Source organism: Aethalodelphis obliquidens, unplaced genomic scaffold, assembly GCF_003676395.1.
Source record: "Aethalodelphis obliquidens isolate GAN/ISIS:26980383/991018 unplaced genomic scaffold, ASM367639v1 scaffold2, whole genome shotgun sequence".
Classification (NCBI taxonomy): Eukaryota; Metazoa; Chordata; class Mammalia; order Artiodactyla; family Delphinidae; genus Aethalodelphis; species Aethalodelphis obliquidens.
The window spans coordinates 22092940-22113171 of NW_020837946.1; the positions used below are offsets into that span (position 1 = coordinate 22092940).

Genomic DNA, 20232 nt, shown 5'->3' on the forward strand with positions numbered 1-20232 from the left:
ATACCCTGAGAAAACCATAATTCAAAAAGAGTCATGTACCACAATGTTCATTGCAGCTCTATTTACAATAGGCAGGACATGGAAGCAACCTAAATGTCCATCAAATAAAGAAGATGTGGCACATACATACAATGGAATATTACTCAGCCATAAGAAGAAACAAAATTGAGTTATTTGTAGTGAGGTGGATGGACCTAGAGTCTGTCATACAGAGTGAAGTAAGTCAGAAAGAGAAAAACAAATACCGTATGCTAACACATATATATGGAATCTTAAAAGAAAAAAAATAAATGGTCATGAAGAACCTAGGGGCAGGACAGGAATAAAGACGCAGACGTAGAGAATGGACTTGACGACACGGGGGAGGGGAAGGGTAAGCTGGGACAAAGTAAGAGAGTGGCATGTACATATATATACACTACCAAATGTAAAATAGATAGCTAGTGAGAAGCAGCCACATAGCACAGGGAGATCAGCTCGGTGCTTTGTGACCACCTAGAGGGTTGGGATAGGGATGGTGGGAGGGAGACGCAAGAGGGAAGAGATATGGGGATATATGTATATGTATAACTGATTCACTTTGTTATAAAGCAGAAACTAACACACCATTGTAAAGGAATTAGACTCCAATAAAGATGTTAAAAAAAAAAAAGAAACTAGAAAACACATGCATGTTTTACACTAATGAAGTGTTCTGGCTTCTCTTTCTAGGTCTTTCTGAACTTGACTAAAGGGTCACAGAAAAATAATGATATGAGTTTTGAGCACTTAACACAAAAGAAAATTGGAAATTCCAGTACCAGTGTCATCTCAACTCATGATGATTTATCTGTGAGCAGCAGCAATTTCACAGACAGAGATGGTATAATAAATCTAATGTGCACATTTTGCTTAATTCCAATAAATGACCTAAGGGAGAAAAATCACAGGACAGATTTTTTTTTTTAATTCAACTTTAAATTTTCTTTCTAAATTTAAAAAGACTAAAGAAATATAAGCTTTCTTTTTTATATACAAAATATTTATTAAACCCAATTGAATTCTCTGTTTCATAAACATTTTGAAGAATGTGAAAGAACTTCCTTGTTAGGGTGGTGATTAGTTTTTCTTCTAGCCACCAGAAGTCATTTTCAGGATATGACTTACTACAACTCCAGAGTTGTGTTCAACGAGTTAAAATCCTTCTTGTAATTGGTGGTGTCCAACAGTGAGCCAAGTTACCTTCTAAGGTAGCTCACTCATTGCTATTACACATGTTCAAGTGGTAGTCATAGTCAAAAAAAGTTTTTTTGTAAAAAAGAGTCATCCCTCTTTATGGGACCTCATTGGAAAACATGTCTAACCTTCCCCCACCTCTGAGTGATTCATATGCTGAGAAAATTCAGGCTCTGAGAAGATGCTTTTGGGAGAGGGTCTCTGAATTGGTAAAGTTGGACTTGATGGTTAAGAATCTATAATAATAGGTTTCCCCACAGTTCTTCACATAAGATATGTTTGGAAAATCATGTTTCTTGACATGACTTTGAGGGATTGGGTTCTTTTGAAAATAATTTTATCCTGTCTTATTATCTTTCTGACAGTTAATTTATGCCTTTGGAAACACTATTTACTTAAGGAAGCATATAGTAAAATCATGTATAAACGATGGAGTAGTCATTTCAACAGTTTGCTTAAATTGGGAAAAATTTCTAGGAATAGAACTTTTGATTAAACATTTGCTTGGCTCTAAAACTCAGAAAAGATAATCTCTAATGTTTGTGTAATTCTGGAACTTGGGAGTCTCATTTGTCCTCTGCTAGATTCCTCAGGTATCATCTTTTGAGAATATAATTGTCGAGACTATGGAATGGAAGACTTTGATTAGAGAGTGGTCATCTGCTTCAGGAAGTAAATGTTATGTATTTGCCTCTGCATTTGTCTCATAATTTGAAACTATTCTTCAGTCAGAATGTTCCCCTCATTGACATTATCATTTAGAAAGCACATTTGCTCCATTTGATACACCTGTAACTCATCGACATGTAATTTCTCAAGAAACAGAAAAGCATACTAATTAACTTAAAATATTCAGCTCCTTCTGCAGTTCCCCTTTGCAGAGATATGAGTTTGCATTTAAACTTGTTCACTCTATTTAATTGGAATTCATTTTAAATTAAGCAGCTTTGTATTTTTCCTTATCAGCTAAATGAAGATCATGATTTTTGTGCTGCATAATTTGTGATGGAGAATTAAAAATATCCACAGAGTTGACAAATACTGTCATCTTATCACATGTAAAGGAGCGCTTGGTGGCAGGCCTTCGGAGGGAATGTTATACTTGAAACTATTTTTAGAGGGGCTGCTGAAATTATTAGTTGTACAAGCAGTGTTGAGGAAGCAACAGTTTATGGCCTCCACAGCTGCTCTTACTCTCAGAAGCCATCGGATATCTTCTCAGCACCTGAAGAGCATTTCAGGGCAGTGTGGGGTGGGTTTGGGAGGAAAGAGGGTAGACATTTTTTTCCAATGAGTTCTTTTTTGTGACTCACGTGGTAAAAATAGAGTTTTGAAACGCCATATAATCAGTCCAGATTTCTAAAAGGAATGTAATGAATAAGTATTTGAACGAGAATTATACTTTGGAGGAGAGCATTTTCCTTTTCCTGTGTTTGAGGTGACTTCACTGGACCTCACATTACAATGAGAGCCAATTACACTTACCATCACTAAGTTGCCCACAATAGGAATGAGTTAGACTAGGCTGCTGTTCTGGTTTCTGTTTATTTTATTTGAATTCAGTCTTTTGATAGAAGCTACCTCTTGAATATTAGTAATTAGTAATAATACTGATTCTGCATTGAGACTTTAAGAGATTGGGAACAATATTCATTTATAAAATTCTAGATATCTCACTTTGACATGTAAAAGTACTATGTATATGACAGAGAATATTTTGCGTATAGTAATTTATAATTTTCAAAGCACTTTTACAGAAGCTGTATGAGATGGAGAGGCTCGGGCCCAAAGCTGATCAATGAAGAGCTGAACTTCAAATGCAAATCTTTAAAATATAAGCTTTTCCTACCATGCCACATTATACCATTCATCTATAGGTTCTGAAGTTACTTTAGTTCTGGATTTAGCAGGATTTCCCAGAACCGTATTAAATTTTTTTTTTTTTTCTAATCAGACAAAATCCTGACCAGAGGAGAGAGATTGGATGGTTTTGGACTGTTACTGAAGAAAGTAATGGCTATACTCATTCAGAGGTTCCACCACACCCGCAGGAACTGGAAAGGTTTCATAGCTCAGGTTATTCTCCCCATCATCTTTGTAACCACTGCCATGGGCTTTGGTACGCTAAGAAGTTCCAGCGACAGCTATCCAGAGATCCAGCTCTCCCCATCTCTTTACGGTACCTCTGAACAGACAACCTTCTATGCGTAAGTTTCTTCCCTTTAACTAAAACAACATTTCCACATACCTCCAGAGGTACATTGTGCCTGTGAATGCCGTGTAGTGCTAAAGAACCTAGTAGCCACAGTACCTGATCCTGCCAAAGGAATACACAGTTTGATTTATTGCAGCGTGATACTCCTTTTTGTGTTTGTCTAAAAATAAAGTTATAGTACATCTTTATTTTTAATTATGAGACTTTAATCAGGAAAGCCAGGTTAGGTATGGCTTCCCAATCTGTTGTAATATATAGCAAATAGCTTTTTACTATTGTTGTAATATATAGCAAATAGCTTTTTACTATTTTAATATTCACTGAATATTGACTAGCAGCGTCAGAATTCTGTATAATATAATGTTATATATACAGTAGGTGATCACTAAATGCATGTGACAAATAATAAGGCAGCCAAATAGAGACATGTGCTTATTTTTTTGGTGACCATTTTTTTTCTGAGTCTGAGTCTTTCTTAGATTTTTAAGAAAGCAGTCCTATAGACAGCATATTTCATTTCTTCAAATTATTTATGAGCATGAGTTTAATATGGGAGACTAGTGGAGGAATCGTGAATTTGTTTCTATCCTTTAATATTACAGAAATTCTCATCCAAGCACAAAAGAACTGGTCTCAGCAATGTGGAGCTTCCCTGGCATTGACAACATGTGTTTGAATATCAGTGATCCGTAAGTGGTTCTTGTTGTTTTTTTTTTTTCAACATTCCAGTTGTGTGTGTGCATGTGTATGCGTGTGTGTATGTATGTGGGGGAGTGTGGTTAAGTGAGTATGTGTGATTTGGCTGGAGGAGGTCAGCACCCTGATTGAACTCTATCTTTAACAGATTTTATCTACCTCCTTTAGTTCATCCCATGGTTATGCTATACTGTAATAATAAAGAGGTGCTTTATAACTTATAAGGTTCGTTTGTGTACATATTTTCATTAAACAGTCACAACCACCCTGTGAATTATTAATCTCATTTTTAAGATGAAGAAACTGAGGCTCATGTGGACTAAGATACTTGTCTAAAGAAATCTAGAAAGTAGGTTGTGTAGCTAAAGCTGAGACCCACATCTTCCGAGCTCAGTCCCCATGCTTTTGCACTACATAGTGTTGCTTATTGAAACTTCCAGGATAGTACATGACACGTGGAAACCTGACATCTGTGCATTATTTTGCTAAAGTATCCCCTTCCCTTCAGAGGAGAGGATGAGAAGAGCAAAGAAAATAAAGGGGTCCAAAAAGTTCCATCCTGCCACATGAAGACAATTCAATGAGCTGTGGTCTCTTCACTGTTTAATCTTGAAGTGCTCTCCCTCAATCTCCCATAAAATGTCAGATCACTTGGAAATGGTTGTGCCATGTATATTCAAGTTATGAAAAGTCAGTAAACTGAACTTAGGACTATACACCTGAATTTAATACCAAATACTCACTTACGTGCTCATACATAAACATGCGAATGTACACATACCTCACTTCAATATCATTTTTACTTGCAGAAGGTGTTTAAAGAAAGACAGTCTGGGAAAATGGAACAGCAGTGAAGATCCTATTACTAATTTTGGTGTTTGTTCCTGCTCAGAAAATATCCAGGTAAGATGGAATTCGCTTTCAGTGAAGTAGAAAAAAGAAAGGAATAAATATCAAAGCTTGAAAGATCTATCTAGGTTACCAAAGAGTTGGTATCATTTCATTGTATGGAGGCTAGTAGCTCAGCGATGTCGACCTGGGCAGCTGAAAAACACTGAACTTTAGGTCACTGTTTTAAATCCATCTCAGGACAAACTTCCCGAGGTAGGTAATTCTATGACAGTCTTTGTGGAAACTGACAGAAAATAAGTTTTTGGTCTCAGTTCAGTTGTAACCAGAAAGCTCTGTGTTTCACATAACTGTCATATTTGAAAACACAGTGAGACTGCTACTATAGTGGTCATCTGGGAAGTTAGTAATGTGTAAGTCCAGAACAGAACTCTGTATGTCTCCAAGCAGCACTTCCAGGATGCAAGAAAAATCCATGTCCTGAAAGAAACATTAAAGATTCTCCAGCCAACACCCTGTCTGTATTCTATAAATACACACCTTAGTTTTCTAGGCCTATCAATTCAATAAACTTTAAGGAAAACAAATTCACTGGGGAAATTAAAGATTGTTGAAGAAAAGAGGTAACTATTAGTTTCTGAGAGTCACTATATTGTCAACTTACCTCTCAATAGGGGAGGAATCTAGCAATATTTTCTTCAAAGTGACATATGATTACGTCCTAAACTGTCTTGGTACAGTATTTTAAAATAAAGATGTTTTCAGTAAATGCAGCCTATTTTTGTGGTCTCACGTAAGACGGTTACTAACAATAAAAGCTGGGATCAAGCAAGCATTTTTTGAAATCTTTGCACATATAAATATTATTCTTGCCCAGTACTCAAAGCATTTTCTAATCCCTTACCTAACCTAGCTAGTTTCTGAAATCCTTCATGTATTTTCTTTAGTTCACAGTAAAAGTCTACTAACTTAGTAACTAACTAACTTAGATAAATTTTAACTAACTAACTTAGATAAATTTTATTAATTAAAAAAACCCAGTAGATTAAAATTTTTTCAACCTTATATTCCGTTGATGGGAATCCAGATTTGTGTAAATAGCTTTTAAAAGAATTGACAGTGTCTACTAATGCTGAAGTTATACATACCCTATGGACTCAGCAATTCCACTCCTGTTATATACCCATCAGAAATGTGAATAAATTCACCAAGAGATATATACTGGAATATTCATAGCAATACCATTTGTAATAGCCACCCAAATTCTCAGCAACAGTAGAGTAGATAAATCAAATGTAATCTATTTCCACAATGAAATTCTATATACAGCAAGATGAGAATAATCTACACTGCACACATCATATTCTCAGAAACAAATGATGAGTGAAAAAAGCCAAATACGAGAGAGTACATATGATACAATTCCATTTATATAAAATACAAAAACGGGAAAAACTCTTCTGTGCTGGTTACTATGGAAGTGGTAGGATTGGAAGGAAGCGTGATGAGGGGGCTTCTGGGGTAATAGCATTGTTCTGTTCCAGTTGCTTGTTCAAGGGTGTGTTCAGTTTGTCAAAATTCATCAAGCAGTATCCTTATAATATGTGTGCTTTTCTGTACGTATAAGTCAATAAAAAGTTAAAGCTAAAAATTAAGTTGCATACATAAGGATATCTCTGTTTATGAAACCAGTGGCATTATAGAATGTGATCTTCAAGTTGATACAACTTGATGCAAGGTGAAATTCAGCCTTCATTTTTTAGAGCAACCTGCAACATTATGCTCTTGATACACATGTGGTGCTAGCCTCAGGCTCTGGAACACCATGTGAAAGATGGAAGGAAAAACTGGCAAAGTGCTAGGCTTTTCCCAAACTAAAGTTCATGGCAGTGAAGCATGGGACACTTCAATGAAAAGTTAGTAGTCAGGAAGTGCAGAAAGCTACAAACACATAAATAAGTGGTTTAAAGTAAGCTCTGAGATTGGTTAATAGTAATGTACCAAGGCACTTAATTTTGACAAATGTATGATGGTAATGTAAGATGCTAACAGTGGGGAAATCTGGGTGAAAGGCATGCAGGAACTCTCTGTACTGTCTTTGCAACTTGTATATGTATAAGTGACACATATATACATATATATAAGACATATATATATAAAGATTGGATTTGGATATGGGAAAAATTGGGTTCTGACACCTAGGTTGGTACCTTAAAACTAATATAACACAAACTTTTTATCCACTGCTGTTCATCCCTGAGAACCTATGTCTGTTAATGTTATCTTTTCAATTTGGGGCAAACATTTTTCTCTTCCCTGTGAATTATTGAGGGAATTTTGAGTCATCTTAACGTTTAATGTTATTCTCCAAACATATCAAGCTTGTCAGTACAGTGAAAGAAATATTGAACATTAATTAACTTGTGTTCTTTTTTGGCTTTAAGCAAGTCCTAAACACATGTATATTCTCTGTATAAATAATAAATGTTTGTTCTGATTTTTTGGCATAGGCAAGATGACTTCCTTTTCAAAGCTCTTTAGAGGCAGAGGACACTCTTCTCACACTCTACCAGTTGCACTAATAGACAGATCATAAAACTGAAGCTCCTTGACATTGTCTATTTAATTTGTACAGAATTATCCAAAGAGAACTTTTTTTAACCTTATTTTTCAGGAATGTCCTAAATTTAACTATTCTCCACCTCATAGAAGAACTTATTCTTCCCATCTAATTTATAACCTCACTGACCACCACTTGGAAAACTATCTTATATCAACTGCCAATAAGTTTGTGCAAAAAAGGTAAAAATACTCTGTTTATAACATGTTTAATTTAGAATATCATGCTTTCTAATTTTAATAGTAACTGTCTTTTGAATTCATGACAATAAATGCAAGTTTCTATTGATTATTTATATGGGTAAATTCTGTTTTATCTAAACAGCCTTATATATTAAAATTTAAGTAAATTAATTTAATGACTCTAAATTAAGATTTATTTGAGCACATTGAAAAGCATTGTTTTAGGCCTCAAAAATGTATTGTTAAACGTGTACATATTTTTTTCTCGAGGCGAAAGTGGAGTTGTTGACTAGATTGTGCCAGCTTGCAGAATTTTAAGGTGTGGCTTTTGGTGACAGTTGTCCTTAGTTCCAATATGAATATCTCAAAACTTGGAGTATGATATCTGCATGTGAATAAAATGTCTTTTTGTATAGCAAAGCCACAGGCATGTTCCTAAGCCACCTGAACATTTGCCACAGAGGTAAGTGTGGCAGGCTTACATTTGCAATGACATGGATGGACCTGGAAGACACTATGCCAAGTGAAATAATAGACAAACGTGGCATGGTTTCACTTATATATGAAATCCAAAATAGTCAGATTCATAGAAACAGAGAGTAGAGTTGTGGGTTCTAGGGTCTGGGGGGAAGGGCGAAATGGGGAGATGTTGGTCAAGGGGTACAAGGTGTCCGTAATGCAAGGTGAATACGTTCTGGAGGTCTAAGTCCAGCAATGTGGCTATAGTTAAGAATACTGTATTGTTACTTGAAATTTGTTAAGAGGGTAGACCTGAAGAATTCTCAACACATACGTACAAGAAAATGGTAACTATGTGAGATACTGGCTGTGTTAATTAGCTTGATGGTGGGGATGATTTCACAAGATGTACATATATCAAAGCATTCGTATGCCTTAAGTATATACACTTTTTATTTGTCAATTATGTCTTAATAAAGCTGCGGGGGATAGTTGGTAAGTACACATGAATACGCATGTAAATATTTTCAACAAAATGAGGTTTATTATAAATAAACCATTCCAAAACCTACTTCTTAAGTGAAGAATGTGCTATAGTGTTCTTTCCATGTCAAAAATATAGCTGTATAGCATCACATTTAGGATAACAGTTACAAGAAAATTATTTTAGTGTAACTACACCATTATTTATTTAACCCAGTCTTAATTTGGTGGATATTTTAACTAATCTATCCTTAAAATTACTATTTGAATTTTTTTAATCCACTTTTTATTTTTAAGAGTCCATGAACTTCTAGCTATAATGTATGCTTTAGACTAAAATATGATAAAAGAAATCGATAAAACTGTAAAACATTTGTCAGACAGTATTTATTTCATACTGTAAATGTGTTCCTGATGGAAAGAAAAAAAATGAGCTCTTAGTTAAACATTTTAGATCTATTTATGAATATTTTCTCCATTAAAACAATTTTTCTATATAGATATGGAGGTTGGAGTTTTGGGCTGCCTTTGACTAAAGACCTTCGTTTTGATATAACAGCAGTTCCTGCTAATAGAACACTTGCCAAGGTAAATTGTGATCTTTCTTTTGGGATGTCATACAAATGAGAATGTGAACTTGAAATGTTCAAGCATTTTCATGAGGTAAAAACAAGACATGGGTCAGTAGATTTGAAAAGCACTTTGGAATAATGCATACTCCATACTACAGTGGTTCCAGTCCTGTGTATTTATCCTAGGGAAACGTGTACACACAAGTACCCGGATACATATACAAAAATGTGCGTGGTAATATTTCTCATATTAGCCGAAAAAACAACCCCAAATGTCCATACACAGTAGAATAAATAAACAAATTGTTATATACTCATTTAACAGAACTTTCAGCCATGGAAATGAATGAACTCATTTCCATACAACAAGCAGACTAACTCTTCCAAACATTATTAGTAAGCAAAAGAAAAAACAAAAAGGAATACACAACTATAATTGCATGTATCATAAACTTTGAGAGTAGGCAAAACAACCATATTGTCTAGGGGAGAGAGAGAGCACATTGTGGTTTGGAAGGACACAGAGTGTCAGGGAGACGTTCTGGATGCTGGCGATTTTGTTTCTCAACCTGAGTGATGGGTATACTCCCTTTATAATTCTTTGTTAAACTATACATTAATGTTTTATGCATTTTTCCTTGTACATGTGTCATATGTGTTTAGCTTTGCTTTCCAAAGAACATGGAAACTTAGAATTTGGTGGATATAAATAATCCTGTTGACTTTTTTTCTTCTAGATTGTACCTATGCTTTGAATTTGAAACAAGCTAGAGTCACAGAATCAGACACATATGATTACACATATGATCACAAGTAGTCTTTAAATTTTAAATTGTTCTTCACATATTTCTCATTTGGTAGTAAGAGATGTATACAACCTTGGGGGAAGTGAAGAAAATAATATTCATTTAGTGACTGTTATAAACCAAGAACTAGTATCACCTTTTATACAAACTATGTACACATCCTCACGACATCCCTAAGAGACAGATATTATTGAGTCTATTTTAGCTGGGTTTTATAAGGTCATATAGAAACTAAATAGTAGTGCTAGGGACTTGAATGTCCACCCCCACCCCCAGCCACGCTTGGTTCCTTTTCTCCCTCTCTCGACACATAGAGTAAGGGAGTTCTAATATTAAATAATTTCTCTCTAAATCAGATTTGTAATTTTGAATTACCAACTGGCTTTCTTGAATTGAGGTATACCAGTATTTTAAGTCCCTCTGCTTTTGACATAGCAGATGAACTAACTCACTTTCTTGTGGGTTACAACTAGGAATAGAAAGTAAGTGGGGATATTTCAAGATTATCAATCATGTTGCTAAGGGCACAATGCTTATATATGTATTTAATTTCTTTCTACAGCCTGAGCTATATGCCAGTTGCTTTTTAATTATTATTATTATCATTATTGCTGAGAGACAGAATGCCCTAGTTCTAGTTCCAGAATCACTACAGTCCAGTCACAGAAATGAAGATAATAATGAAGTCTTCTGTTTATTTCAAGCTTTCACTTTAGAGAAGGTCTAGCTAGAATAACTAGTAACTTGGTGCTCTCACGCAGGGAAAAAAAAACGTTTTCCCAATCTCTGCCCATCTCTAGGTTGGAAACTTAGAGTTCTGTGGTCAACACTGGTGGATGGTTCATAATCTGCCAAGATGAAATAAGTTACTGGGAAATTGGTGCCCTTATTTTAAATATAAATTCTATAGGCTGTAAGATGTAAAGACTGCCTGATTTATTTGAACACCACACTGATCCTGCCTTCTTTCGGAATCTTAACAGGTATGGTATGATCCGGAAGGCTATCACTCCCTTCCAGCGTACCTCAACAGCCTGAATAATTTCCTCCTGCGAGTTAACATGTCAAAAGACGATGCTGCCCGACATGGTAAAGTTACTTACTTAGAAGTTTCTTGTATTGCAGCTTCTGCTACTGTCCACATGAAAATGTGCACTAGATGCCATTTCCTCCCAGTGGCAGCTATTTTATGGTATTTAGATCACAGATCTTTAAAAGGAGTTTGGAAGTAGTAACTACCACCAGATAGAACATTCTGGATAAGCCCCTTAACTTCAGGTTAACTTAGTTTCCTCATTTATCAAGTCAGGATAATAATGCTGACTTCCCACTTATTTGTGCTCTCACACCTAGTAGTTATATCTCATAGGAAAATATTTTATAACTATTTACTTGTACATAGGCTAAAAATTAAAATAACAATGTCAATAAATATTGTACACAAATCTAAATGTGAAAACAAAACTTTTAAGCTAAGAAGTTCTAACAGGAAAGAAGTGCTACCATTAACTGAGTACTTACCGTACTGACACTTGCTTTGTATAAAACATTGCTAATCCTTAGCTCCCTCTCAGGATGAGTAGTATTGTTTCCTACTGCTATTTCTCTGGGAATCAGAAGTGCCTGGCTCCTGCCTCTTCATTTTCCTAATACTTCTCTATACTCAGCAAGGTCTACTTTAGTGGGGTTTCCCAAGAAGCTTCCACATAGTTTTTAAAAAGGGTTTGGAATTTGAAAGAGACTTATTTGTTTTCTAATTCAATTACTCTTCATCAGACCATTCCATCTTCTTAAGCCTTGCTTAAATTATTTTCCCATACTGATCCCCCAAAATAATAATAATAAAGATGGAGAAAATAGAGTAAAGTATCTGCTGGCCAACAGTTTCTACCCTAATAAATAGGTTAACAGACTATTAAAAACAAAGAAATGCCATTGTCTACTTTTCTTTCATTTCCCTACTGTTGGGCATAATAGCATGTGCTGCACGTTCTGGTGATTGTAGAAGTAAACTGTAGAGTCACATACTTATTCTAGGAACAGAATCTTTCAGAGTCTTCGTTTAAGAGAAAACAGTATTTTTCCCCAACTGCTTTCGCATTTTCCTAGCAGCAGGAGCCCTGAAGAAAATAACAAGATTGATAGATAGTCCTTAGACCTAGAGCATCAATAAAGTGTGGAGTCAAAAGTGGTAAATTAAGTTAAATGATGACTAAAGCCAGGTGGGTCTGCTATAGCCTGGTTTGAAACACTACTGAACACTTGACTTTCAGTAGGATGTCTTATTGAGAGCAAAGGACATTTGTTGCCATGACGGATAATGAAAGTATAAGAACCATAGAAATGACTAGGAGGAAATGTTGCAAAGGTATGTAGGTAAGAAAAAGAGACAATGCCACTTTTGAAGGATCAGCTTTTGAAACCTATATTGAGGTTTCATTTATTATTAGTGTTCCTTACCAAGATGAAAGCAGTCTGAATCACTCTGGATCCCAGCAGGCTTGTTGTGGCCCCTACAAGTGTATTTTTAAGTTACATAGTCTAAAGAATTAAGAATTCTGGAACATAAGCTTCATATTGACCCTAAAAGGAAATGTTTTTAATTTAAAAATAAGGCTTAGCTTGAGTTATATAGAGATTAGTACTAGTGTGCCTTCTGTTTTTTATTAACTTTTCTCATATAGGCTTATTATGAAAGTGGTAGCTTTCCACCTTCTCTGGAAGGAGTTTGTTTTCTTTCAGAAAAGAAATCCATGTCACCTTAAAATGCTTTTATTGTTTTGTAATGCATGTATGGGATCTGCCATGATAATGTTGTCTTTAAAAATCAGCTCAATTATTCTCCTGCCACCTCTCCCTACTACACTACCTGTTTTAAGCCACCTTTGTTGGATTCTACATGAATTGAGATTTTGCTTTAGCTGTAAAATTGATTCTCTTTGAATTTTAACATGCTAATAAAAATCTTTTAATTAGCTTTCCTTTGCAATGTCAGTATCTGTTATATTCATGTGGTTCCCTCTAGTGGTTAATTTAACATGAAAGTTCTGTTCTTTCTTCCCCTAGAATACAGATTTACTTGTGTTCACTAACAAATGCTACACAACCAGGCTCTTTTCCAAAAATATTGACACATTGTTCCCTCCACCCTAATGTTTATTCTTATTACATTACTAGCAGTGGTCAATGGGAAGTTACTCATTTTAGGTTTACACATGTAGAAATAACAGAAAATGTGTTCTTTTTAATGTGTATTGTATATGGGGGAAATAATTGAAATTGTAAGATTTTATTCGAGTCAATAAGCATTCATTGACTAATCGCTGTACTTAAGACATTATGCTGGATGCTGTAGAACCCACAGAAAAGATTGTGATATAGATTCCAAACCCTAATATATGTACTTGATGTTTCCGCTAAAGATCTGTAAAAAAAAAAATTGGTTTAGCAGCATTTTTCATATTGGAGTAAATGTATTTGTAAAGATTCCTCTGGTGAAATAGAGTATTTCTTGATTCTGAAATACAGATCAGGACTAAGAGAAATGTTTTCTCCTTGCCTATGTTATAATCCAGCAACAAGGTTTAAGTAGGGCCCAAAGAAAATTGAATCTCAGTAAAAAGAGAGCCCATTCATTTACACAAAAGATAAGAGAAGTGCATTCCCTCAATGATGTGATTAAAATTATCAGTCAAATTGATTATTGTTGCTGGTAGTTTCTTTGTTTTGATTTAACTATGTATTATATTTTTTCTTCAATAAATAACAATTGCAGATTTCAACCTCAAAATATGTCACACTCTACTTGATAAAAGTTATAAATTTAAGTTAATAGAAATAATACAACTTTAGAATAATCTATAATATTTGGGTGCTATCAAAGGGCCTTAATATCCTAATATAATGAACATATATTATGTGAGCAGTAGTGAGAAAGTTCTTGTTCAGCTTATGACTTTATAGGAAAAAGTACTTAAGGGATATCCTCACTCCTAATTCTTTTCCAAAGTTACTCAGACAGTATAGGCTTTGCCTTCACACTGTGGCCCTTTGCGAAACTTGTCAGCCCATTTTGACTCTGGCTAACCAGCGTCCTGTAAGGAAAGGGAGGAAAGAACCTTGCTTACACTTATACTCAGAAAGCATAACCAACCCTTGGAGATACAGATAATTTAGGACTGCATTGGAGTTAAGTGACTACTTTTCTGGAGCCAGCTAGTTTCTCTGAATCATTTTGGATCTTTATGTCTCAGTGAAAATCCCTCCAGAGTGGCTGAAGTTCCCAAGCTCTACTCTTGGTAGAGTTCTAGAACAATAGGCATCTCAGAAGCAGTAAAGGAGGAGAAGGGATCCTCTCAGGCTACAGTATTTCCCTACGACAGCCAATAGCACAATGAAGACGGATGGGGGTGGAAAATGTCTGTTCTTCAGGAGATCCTCATATAATTGGTCTCCCTTTGAGGTGCTTCTTTAAATGTCATGCATTTCTAAAGTGCTACTGAATACAAACATCCATATTACCAGATGGAGAGAAGAAACTGGAAAACAATGACTTAAATGTAGTAGAGGGGAAACATGCTATATAAGAAGTGTAAATTCTTGCCCCTTCCCCCAAAATTCCATGTACAGTGTGAAAAACTGTTTTGGGCTTTTTGTGTGTGTGTGAGTACCATCAATTGTATGGCATTGATGAGACTGGCAGGGGGTGGGGGCATCATTTTCCTTTAAAAGAGTATCCCCAAAGTAAAATTCTTTAAGTGGGAAGCAGCCACACAGCACAGGGAGATCAGCTCTGTGCTTTGTGACCACCTAGAGGGGTGGGATAGGGAGGGTGGGAGGGAGACGCAAGAGGGAGGAGATATGGAGATATATGTATATGTATAGCTGACTCACTTTGTTATACAGCAGAAACTAACACACCACTGTAAAGCAATTATACTCCAATAAAGATGTTTAATAAATAAATAAATAAATAAAAATTGATACTTTTTTAAAAAAAATTTTTTTAATAAATTTATTTATTTATTTTTGGCTGTGTTGGGTCTTCGTTTCTGTGCGAGGGCTTTCTCTAGTTGCGGCGAGCAGGGGCCACTCTTCATCGCGGTGCACGGGCCTCTCACTGTCGCAGCCTCTCTTGTTGCAGAGGACAGGCTACAGACGCGCAGGCTCAGTAGTTGTGGCTCACGGGCCCAGTTGCTCCGCAGCATGTGGGATCTTCCCAGACCAGGGCTCGAACCCGTGTCCCCTGCATTGGCAGGCAGATTCTCGACCACTGCGCCACCAAGGAAGCCCCCTAAAATTTTTATTGGAGTATAGTTGATTTTGTTGTGTTAGTTTCAGTGGTACAGCACAGTGAATCAGTTATACATATACATATATCCACTCTCTCATTTTTTTTTAGATCCTTTTCCCATATAGGCCATTACAGAGTATTGAGTAGAGTTCCCTGTGCTGTACAGCAGCTTCTTATTAGTTGTCTATTTTATACATAGTAGTGTGCATAAAAATTGGTATTCCTGATTAACTGAATACCTACTAATGAAAAGAACCATTTCTTCTTTAAGGTATCATCTTGTATAGCCATCCTTATCCAGGAGTGCAAGACCAAGAACAAGCCACGTAAGCAGACATATATGGCATGACTCTTTTCTCCTTGGCTTATTGAGCCTTTGTATAAAGTGCTATAATTGGAAATCACAGTTGTATCTGAATGAATGTCAATCTAGAAGAGCTGGTAATACAAGTCACTCACTGGGATAAAAGGAGGTTTCTGAAAGTGTGTAGAGTGAGGTTGCCAAGTAGAGCTTGTTGACTGTAGATTCACAGAATCTCCTGCTTTTGTAAGTCAAGTGCATAAGTGTTTCATCATTTCAACTTCCCTGCATAGCATTTAAGTACGATTTCTATGCTCAAGAACTATATCTCTTGCATACACCCTGTAGCCCTTGTTGACTGAGGTTTTTCCATCAAATATCCCTAGTCAATTCAGATGCACTCAAGCTACATTTATCCCAGGGTCACAGCCAAGTCATGTAGAAGATATTATCTGGGTGCCTTGCAAGAAGACTTATTTGTGTCACAGCCAGCTCTTGCACTGTTTTGTTGATGGCTTTAGCCGTGAATCTTTCTGAAAAGAAAAGAGTTCCCAAAACTTATGTGTGCTCTCCTCTCCCTATTGCTCAATGTAGAATGAGCAGCTTAATCGATATTTTAGTGGCACTCTCCATCCTGCTGGGCTACTCTGTCACCACTGCCAGCTTTGTCACCTATGTTGTGCGGGAGCATCAGAACAAAGCCAAGCAGCTGCAGCACATTTCAGGCATTGGTGTCACATGCTACTGGGTGACAAACTTCATTTACGACATGGTGAGTAACTTGTGTCTTTGCAAGAAAGACAGGACCGATTTGGGTAGAAGACAGTTTTATATTTGAGATTTATTTGCCCTGGTTTGCTCCGATTATTGCCACAAAGACAATAAATGAAGAAAAAAATTGCATCAGGCTTATATTCGTCCAGCGGTTGGAAGAAAGAGAAATCCACCTGCCTTGCCCTTATCTCTGTGGTCTGAGGACCTTCTGTATCAGATTCCCCAGGACATTTGTTAGAATCCAGATTGCTGGTCCTCACTCCAGACTTAAGAGGTCCCTATCTTGGGAGTGGAGCATGGAGAATATGCATTTTTAACAACCGCTCCCCCCAAGTTATTTTAAGCACATCGAAGTTTGAGAACCACTACTGTGGAGAAATGGAAGCTTAGGAGCAGAATAGCCTTGCCCAGTGGTACCACATAAGCAAGCTTATAAAAATTTCATCAACTAATAGTGAAAAATTCGAAGTAGTAGCCTCTGCTGAATAACACATTAGAGATTAGTAGGGAAAATAAAGGGTGAATTTAATTGATAACTCTCTTATTTGCCTAAAATGGTTCCAAATTCAGATGGTTTTTCTTGACTCCAAATGTGTCAGTATGGCCAAAAGCCCAGGATGGGTATGTATTTGCCTGGAGATTATGGTGAAATTGTCATTGGCTTGCAGGGTTGCAGAGTAATTAACTGCCTCTCCGTTTGGTTAATGTATCCAGTGAGGTCTGAAATGCGATTGTTGTAGAAGTCAGATCTAAAAAACAATGGTGATGATTCCTCTGGACCTAATAGGAGCTTTAATATGTCAAGAAAGCTTAAAGTACACACTTCTGTGAAGGGCTACTTACTACTTAGATTCTGGTTCTCATTCCAATTTTAGGAGATTTTCCTCCCTAATTAAATTCCCATCTCTTTCATTGTGTACATCTTGCTGCAAACCCTCAGCATTTACTCTATCTGCTTGCCGATGAAACACTGAATTCTTTGTTCATATCCTTGTGATTCTAAGAATGTGTGGTACCCACTGCCCTGCTGTTTTGCACAGAGTGGCTCACACTGATAACCAAGCCTTAGAAATCAACCATCTGAGAGAGTTCCAGCACTCAAAATAAAATCAATACTTGGAGGGCTGAATCGAATACAAAGATACCTGGCTGTCTTATCTTTCTCACTGAACCTTTGTCACCAAATGATCCCAAGTCTCAAAGCCTGGAGGGAGGAGCACCAGGGACTCTGAGAATCTCTATAAAGATGGAGACTGGCTTGACCTCCTATTGCAGGAGACAAATTCTAGAGTGAAATCAATGTAAAATGAACTGAATGTTACAAGCAACAAGAGCATAGATAAAACTTCATTTCTTCAAGTGTTTCTAGTTCAGTTTGTTACAGTTTTAAACTAGATGGGCTATTGATTTTTTTAAAAAATATTTGCCATGTATTAAACATAGTTTTACATATTCCCATAGGCCTTCTATTTGGTGCCTGTAGCATTTTCAGTTGGTGTCATTGCAATTTTCAAGTTACCTGCCTTCTACAGTGAAAACAACCTAAGCGCTGTATCTCTCCTACTTCTGTTGTTTGGGTAAGCTGCAGTGAAAGAATTAACAGAATTAAATGCTCCTAGATACAAACAGGACCTAAATCTCATTAGCTAATTTACAATTGTCTTGGGGTTTCATTAGCCATGAGTAATGATTAACAATACATTACACCTGCTAGTCCATAGTTTGTAAAGTGTAATACTTGTGAAAATTAATGTTGTTGTTGTTAATAGAATACGTGTCATTAATGAGCACTTACTGGGTGCTGTCACACTTAACAATTTACATATGTAATTTAATTTACGTAAAAATGGAGGCCTTAGAATGATCAGAAAAATGTGTATACATGTATGAATTTATATATTAACAAGTTGTGAGTATATATAAATATATAAGGCATTAAAAAGTAAATATATTCATGTATATTTATTTTTATTTTTATCGATGCCTAAGAACACACATAATATTGTTTCTGAATTAGGGTAATTAATACAGTTTGATACAACCAATACTTATCATAGCAGTTCTTTCTGCCCTGAATGAATGGGTAGTATCCATTTAGTTAACAATTGCAGCTGATGAAGGATCTCTCTGTCTCTAGTTGTACTTCATTACCCCAAAGGTCGCTCAAGTATTTGCTCAAAACAGGACATGCAGCTTCTAAGCATACTCTCTCTGCTTAGCTAGCTGACAATGTCGTTTTTTTCTCAACTTTAAATTGTAAGATATATCTATTAAACTCACATTTCTGAGCCAAAAAAAATGTCTTGCCTGGGTGGGGTAACACCATCTCTAGGAAAAATTAATTTGTAATTGTAATGACTACTCAAGATTCCTTAAAAGACCTTTACTGTCATTTAAAAAGCGTGCTTCACTTTTTTTTTTTTTTTGGCTGTTGTTAAAAAGAGGGATAAAAGAGAGATCTAACTACAAGGCTTGACAACTGATCTCTAATGTTTATTTTCACTTTGGAACACTATCGAAGTTATTTATTTAGTAAAAGAATAATTACGGCATGATTTTAATTCTTAGTGTTATTACCATAAAGGTATGCCTCATTTTCTTGGATGTACCTGCTGGCTGGGCTCTTCCATGAAACAGGAGTGGCTTTCATCACTTACGTCTGCATCAACCTTTTTCTTGGCATCAATTCCATTGTTTCCCTGTCGGTGGTGTACTTCCTTTCCAAGGAAAAGCCTAATGATACGGTAAGGTCCTTTATTAGTCTGCTAAACTTCAGTTATTGGATCAAATGCTTCAACATGTTCCAAGGTGGAAAGATTTTCTGTATTTTGCATTCTCTAAATAGAATAGGGGCATTTCATTTGATTCTATTAAATATAGTAGAGGGGAAACTATGGCGTTTTAAAATTCTTTTTAGGTTCCATCTAGGTTAATGTCTATGATTATATTTACGCAGTGTCAAAACTATTGACATTTGATAGGGCTTGAGTAGGTAAATGGAGATGCATTCAGTCAGATACCTTGTATGGCACTACAAAAATCATGCAACCAATCGGTCAGCTAAACGTTTTACTCATTAACAAATTGTTATGGTATGGTAGGGACAAGGACAGTGTCTTAGTTATATGACTATGGATTAAGATTCATTTGAGCACCCATAGAGAAAAAACCTGATTCATTCCCTTTCAGTCATGTATTGGAGTCTACTTCATTGTAAGCATCACTTTCCGTTCAGAGCTAACGGTCATGATTGGTGACAAGGGAAGCCCTACCAGTGCTGGGAAATTGAATGGAAAAGAATAGAAAGAAAATGAAGTGAGGAATAGACAGGCACACTCAGTGCTGGACAACTGAATGGAAAAGAATAGAAAGAGTATGAAGTGAGGACTAGACAAGCACACTCCAGGAGGAAGAAGAAAATCCATGAGGTGCAGGTGGTTGGTCCCAAGTGTGAATAACGTGAAAATGAGCCATATGCTCCTCGTTGAGATACGTTGTCTCTCCTTCTGTATCATTTTACCATTTTAGTCCCTCTTCTAGTAGGAATTACCTTAGGTTCTGAAACTTTACTGTACTAAATCCCTCCTTTACTCAGGCACCTACCCATAGATACTCTATCAGACCCTAGCACCCTGGCTGTTACTACATTCCTAGGACCTAAGGCAGGTCTAGAAGTGATTCTGCCCCCAGGGTTTGGCCTGACACCTTAGACCATCTTAAATATATATATATATATATATATATATATATATATATATATATATATA

At 36.1% G+C, this 20232-nt stretch overlaps 1 protein-coding gene across 3 annotated transcripts in view; it reads left to right on the forward strand.

Annotated features, from left to right (window-relative positions):
* The window catches only part of ABCA12 (ATP binding cassette subfamily A member 12), a 180790-nt gene that overhangs the window by 141914 nt on the left and 18644 nt on the right, over positions 1 to 20232 (forward strand). For all 3 annotated transcript variants that reach the window (XM_027122124.1, XM_027122141.1, XM_027122131.1), the window contains 11 exons: positions 712 to 862; positions 3170 to 3422; positions 4033 to 4119; positions 4936 to 5029; positions 7650 to 7777; positions 9220 to 9307; positions 11081 to 11186; positions 15662 to 15716; positions 16286 to 16463; positions 17927 to 18042; positions 19050 to 19209. In XM_027122124.1, coding sequence (XP_026977925.1) covers positions 712 to 862; positions 3170 to 3422; positions 4033 to 4119; positions 4936 to 5029; positions 7650 to 7777; positions 9220 to 9307; positions 11081 to 11186; positions 15662 to 15716; positions 16286 to 16463; positions 17927 to 18042; positions 19050 to 19209 — 1416 coding nt within the window. The remainder of the gene's footprint in view (positions 1 to 711; positions 863 to 3169; positions 3423 to 4032; positions 4120 to 4935; positions 5030 to 7649; positions 7778 to 9219; positions 9308 to 11080; positions 11187 to 15661; positions 15717 to 16285; positions 16464 to 17926; positions 18043 to 19049; positions 19210 to 20232) is intronic.